This window comes from Alnus glutinosa, chromosome 12 (assembly GCF_958979055.1).
Source record: "Alnus glutinosa chromosome 12, dhAlnGlut1.1, whole genome shotgun sequence".
NCBI classification, from domain to species: Eukaryota; Viridiplantae; Streptophyta; class Magnoliopsida; order Fagales; family Betulaceae; genus Alnus; species Alnus glutinosa.
Genome location: NC_084897.1, coordinates 25500139 through 25505142, shown reverse-complemented (window position 1 = coordinate 25505142; position 5004 = coordinate 25500139). Strand labels below are relative to the sequence as shown.

The 5004-nt window shown below is 37.3% G+C and overlaps 1 protein-coding gene across 5 annotated transcripts; it reads right to left on the bottom strand.

The window, feature by feature from the left end:
• LOC133851715 (NAC domain-containing protein 37-like) lies at window positions 1-4399 on the bottom strand. Of its 5 annotated transcripts, XM_062288263.1 has the most exons (5): window positions 4261-4393; window positions 3456-3606; window positions 2334-2510; window positions 1671-1942; window positions 1-724 (listed from the first exon to the last, which is right to left on the bottom strand). In XM_062288263.1, exons 3-5 carry the CDS (start codon window positions 2497-2499, stop codon window positions 146-148), a joined length of 1017 nt encoding a protein of 338 aa, XP_062144247.1. In that variant the 5' UTR covers window positions 2500-2510; window positions 3456-3606; window positions 4261-4393; the 3' UTR covers window positions 1-145. The 5 variants fall into 5 exon arrangements, with proteins under 5 accessions (XP_062144247.1, XP_062144248.1, XP_062144249.1 ...); XM_062288264.1 differs by lacking the exon at window positions 3456-3606 and having other exon boundaries at window positions 4261-4399; XM_062288265.1 differs by lacking the exons at window positions 3456-3606; window positions 4261-4393 and adding an exon at window positions 3807-4060.
• Window positions 4400-5004: the final 605 nt, after the last annotated feature.

Below are 5004 nucleotides of genomic sequence, written 5' to 3'. Positions count from 1 at the left end.
AGAGAGAGAGAGAGATGCTTCACTCGATCGTTCACAAGCATATTTTACAAGAATATTTATGATCTGATCTCAAAGATCCATAAAAGCTCATACATTTATAATACCACAAATAGAAAATCTCTTAATCTCTTAATTGAATCGATCTTCATTTCTCAAATATGCATATCCCAATGTCACAGTCTGAGCTTGAATTCAAGAACCCATTCAACTTCGTCTCTTCATCGTCGACCCTACTACTCTGCAATAACAGCAATGACATATCCGAGTTCTGATTTGCGCCAAAGCTCGATTCTCCATCACCCTCAAATCTATCTTCTTGACTCAATTGAGAAGCAACGAACTTGTCAAGGGCCCTCCAGTCGGTCACTTTCTTGGTGTTGTTGCACCCGCTATTCATTTGCTCTTCTTCTTCATTATTTTCTGATATCAGAGATATTGAGCTCGGCCTCTTTATTAACGGCAGAGATGGGCTCTCTAGTTGAGGAAGCTGAACAAACTGATCAGAGGGCATGAAACCCATGTTATCCGCTTCTATCTCTTGCTTACACATGAAATTCTGTGATAAAAAGTTCTGGGGCTGCCTTGAGATGAAATCAATGGGATCCACCACCGAGCTCACCCCACTCGGTTCGTCATAGAAGTAGCCTGAGTCCCACCCTTCAATGCTCTTGCTTTGGCTTGTCGTTCGCTTCTTGAAAGCTCTGCATACTACCCATCCTTCTTCCTGTAAAAATGAGTTAAATATTTAATTAAAATAAAATTGTGAGTCAGTGTTTGAATTCAAAACCACTATCTCTGATACTATATATATAAAATCATTACTTATCTTAAAAGTTTAAACTAAAATATATAAAAGAAAAGTTAATTTAACGATAAGATTTTCAGTTTTTATCTGTAAAAAGAGATTGATAAGCTCCTCCCTGCGTCTTCTTTTTAATTGGCATGTGTTTCTTTTTGATCACTTTTGTGAGTTTTCTTTCTGTACGTTTGATAAAGAGTAGTAGTAGTAGAAGATACAGTCAGAGGTGATGAGTGAAGAGGAGAATTGGAATTTTGATTTGTCAAAATGAATGAGGACGTCAAAGCCCATAACAGAAAAGGAATTGGAAGAAAGCAATATTCATTATTTTGGAAGTATTAACTTTTGACTTAGAGTTGGTGGAAGTCATCTTCGTTGAAAACATACGGTGAGATTGCAGATATTATAGTGGTCTATGCGAGGAAAGCAAAAGCGACTCAGAAGTGTTGAATAATTAGGTTGTAGAAAATCAATCGACACCATAAAACCCGCGATTCTCGAACAAGGTCACGAAAAGAAATGTACGCACTTTGGAGAAAGAGAAAGATCTACTAACACAACCATAGATTTGTTTATGCAAATCAGAAAAAGAGCATAGACTGCATAGTAGGTCAAGAAAGGGAGAGAGAGAGGGGGAGGAACATACGATAAAATTATGACTCTTGTGCAAGGATGACACGAATAAATTGAGAAATGGTCCTATTTTTTTATTTTTTTATTTTTGATTCTTTGTGTAGCTGCTAATATGTAGCAGGTTTCCAGCTTTATAGTTGGAAGTATCTGTATACTTGATATTTACTTTAGCTAAAATACTTAATTCATCCGAGAGAGAGAGAGAGATTGGTGAATAATAGCATAGGATGATGCTTGCCTGTGGAGGTCCATTTTCCTCAGATTCAAGCCTGTATTCATGCATGATCCAGTCAGTTTTCTGTCCATTTGGTGCCCGGCCCTTGTAGAAGACGAGGGTTTTCCTCATGCCAATGAGTTTTGCCTTGTCATACACAGCCTTGTCCCTGCCTGTCGCCTTCCAAAACCCGGCCATGGTAGCTCTATTAGTCCTCGTCCCTGTCGGATACTTCTTATCCTTGTGGCTGAAGAAATACCACTCATTTTGCTCTTCATAACCGATCCGGCATCTCTCTGTCCATTTCAAATCAGATCACTCATCCTATAAATCCATACACATATATGCATACACAAACACACACGGTAAAACTTGGATGCTAATGTTATCCCAAAAAAATTTAGCTGATAGAAAGAAAGACAAAGACATGATCAATTCGAACTCAAGACCTATATATGCTCTAATTACAGCTAACACGAATAAGCTTGAAGATCATGGTCATTGAAAGTGAAACCCTTTGAGGCTCTAGAAGGATGGAACTAGAAGCAGAAAATGCAAACCCTAATAGCATGGATCCAAACTCAACGACGTTTATCTATACCACCATCTACAAGTTGGTATATGTAGGTGAAACCCTAATACTAAATAATGATGAATTAGCAAAGGAATGGAACATGCTATACGTACCTTGGAGATCCCATGGTTCGATCCTGTAAAGGTCGATATCTCTGATGACGTCAAGATCGATCTTTTGTGACGCAACCTTCTTCCTCAGATAATACCCAACGAGCTCCTCGTCTGTTGGATGAAACCGGAAACCGGGTGGGACAGATGACTCCATCGACTCCATCATATCAGTTGGTACTGCATCAAATTCACCACCACAACCCTTTAATTACTTCCATCATCTTTAAATCATAACGAATGTGAGGTTATAAAGAGAGAGGAATTAGATAGCTAGAAACCAAAGAAGCAGGAATAAAAGAGAGAAAAAGTTAAAAAGAAAAAAAAAAAAAGAAAAAAAAGAGAAAGAAATAATGAACTCTCGGAGCAAAAAGGTGACAGGTGTTATCGGAGATAATCATCAACTCATTTGGTGGTGAGCAAGCAACACCCACCCTATTTAGTTTCTCAAAGGAAAATAAGCGCGTGTTTGTAAACAAAAACCATTATTTCAGAAACAATAATGAAGAGGAGGTGAAAAGGAAAGGAAAACCAAATCATGAGTTTGATAAAAACCAAGAGAAGTTGGAGCTTAGCCTTCTTATGTGTGCAGGGGTCTGTAAGAAACGGACAAGAAGAGGTTTGTGCTAATGATGCTGTCTTGTGTTGGTGAATGGTAGAAATGATGCATCAAGAACGGGGTTCCCATTACAATACCAATAAACAATTAATTAATTAATTTTATTATATTAATAGAACAGAACTAAAAAAATAAATAACATTAATTAATGATAAATCAAGCAAAATATACTTTTAAGTAAATACTAATTTTTAAACGAAAATAATAACAAAAAGTTAGACCCGTTTGAGGTTGGAATTTGAGTTAAGTTGGAAACAAAGTAAAGAACTTTGAAGCTTTTTTGTTTGGAAAGTTTTGATTTTGGAACAGAATGGCCGGTGGATGACGTGATCACGATTTAGCACGCGTTTCTCGAAAGAGAAAAGGCTGATGAGAGGCAAAAAGAGAGGGCACCGGTCTATTGGATCAAGCCTGCTGATCGAGGATAATAAAAAGGGAAAAAGATAGCACTCTTTTAGGCAGGCTTGCAGCGTCTGTGTGTCTCAATGCTGAAACGGGGTTCTGACCTCTTTGTCTGTTTGTCGAGAATTTTCACAGCACTTCTGACCTCTTTCTTTGATAGACTCTGAGAAAATGCTGACCCAAAAGAGAAGCTATACATGGGTGTGCGTCTTTCCACTCGCATTTGAGTCAGTCAATATAATATTCTCTGAACTCCTACAGGATTAAATGAATTTGATTTGTAATGCGCGCACACTAAGAGTGAGTGAGAGAGAGTTCTGAAACTACCCGTATATATATCCACCAGAAAAAAAAAGGAAAAAAAACAAAAAACAGAAGTTTAGGAGATTGATGTGTCTGTGGGTGAACCTGCTCTAATTACATGGAAAAGTACATTCTAACAATCTTCCACAAACCTTAAGCTTCTTCAGGTGCCTTCGATCGTTTAGTACTTGATCAATCTTTTCCACTATTAGACAGAATGAAAATAGATAGATAGTAGGATAAATGGAAATCTAGGTAAGTGATGTGCTGTCTCAGAGAGAGAGAGAGAGAGAGAGGAGTGATCAGAACATCATACAAGAGAAAGGCCTTAGGAAGAAACTCTTTCAAAATGGGAACTCAGGAAAAAGATTTGAAATGATGCCGACTTATTTTCTTTCCTAGATACAAAATTTGCATTCCATTTGAAAGCATTCTTGCTGAGAGACAGAGAGAGAGTAGGAGAGATCGAGCTCCTATTTATATAAGATCTTATTCGTAATCAAGAGTACATATTGAAACTTTAATTTGGAATGAAATTTTCTTTGAAGTTCCTAGAAAGATAATCGGCCATGCATGCAAAACTACAAGATATATAAGCTTAAATACCTGATATTGGAGGGCTCGGGTCTATTTACTTGTTTAAGACAGAATCAATGAAGAAGAAAGGACAAAGGAGGTTGATGAAGAAGAAGATGAGAAAAACAAAAACTAAAGAGAGAGAGAGAGAGAGATAAGAGAGAATTCCGTTGGGAGGGAGAGGGGGAGAGAATATAAAAGGATGAAGGGAGGACCGCTCGATTGCGCATGGCTTGATGGTTGTCCCCAGTAGGTGACATCACTGCCTAGCTTCCTATAGAAACCCCCTTTTTCCCGTTCATTCTCTTTCTTTTGTCCATAATCTATAGCGTCTCGTGAGATTTTCAAAGGTTTCCTTTACAAGGCCGGCCGGCTTTGAGGCCCTCCCTAAGTAAAAACTTCTGGTTCCATGGGGAGACTGCAAATACTTAGCTACCTAGCAGATTAAAATTTTCTTTTGTTTCTAAATTCATATCGGTAAATATTTTGAATGCTACAGTTTTTTACTATAATCTATTTACAAATTAATGATAATCGGTGAAATTATTAAGAGTTTACTAGTTGTTGAGAGCTGATTTTTTGCACTCTGTCTATGTGACACCATGGGTGGCTCGAGCCTTAGGCAGTCGTCTAAAGGCATAAGACCCTCAACTAATAATTATACAATAAATATATATATATTTTTAAACAAAATTAAGGCTCTAATATAAAATACTTATTAATTAAGGTCCCCACTTAATAATTGCATAGTACATGTTATTTTCAAAACAAATT

What these genes read in the sequence shown, in the direction of transcription:
- LOC133851715 (XM_062288264.1), bottom strand. Translation starts at nt 2,499, where the DNA reads ATGATGGAGTCGATGGAGTCATCTGTCCCACCCGGTTTCCGGTTTCAT. An exon ending in CGAACCATGGGATCTCCAAG is followed by an intron (nt 1,943 to 2,333) that starts GTACGTATAGCA and finishes TGAAATGGACAG; the next exon opens with AGAGATGCCGGATCGGTTAT. An exon ending in AGGAAAATGGACCTCCACAG is followed by an intron (nt 725 to 1,670) that starts GCAAGCATCATC and finishes TCATTTTTACAG; the next exon opens with GAAGAAGGATGGGTAGTATG.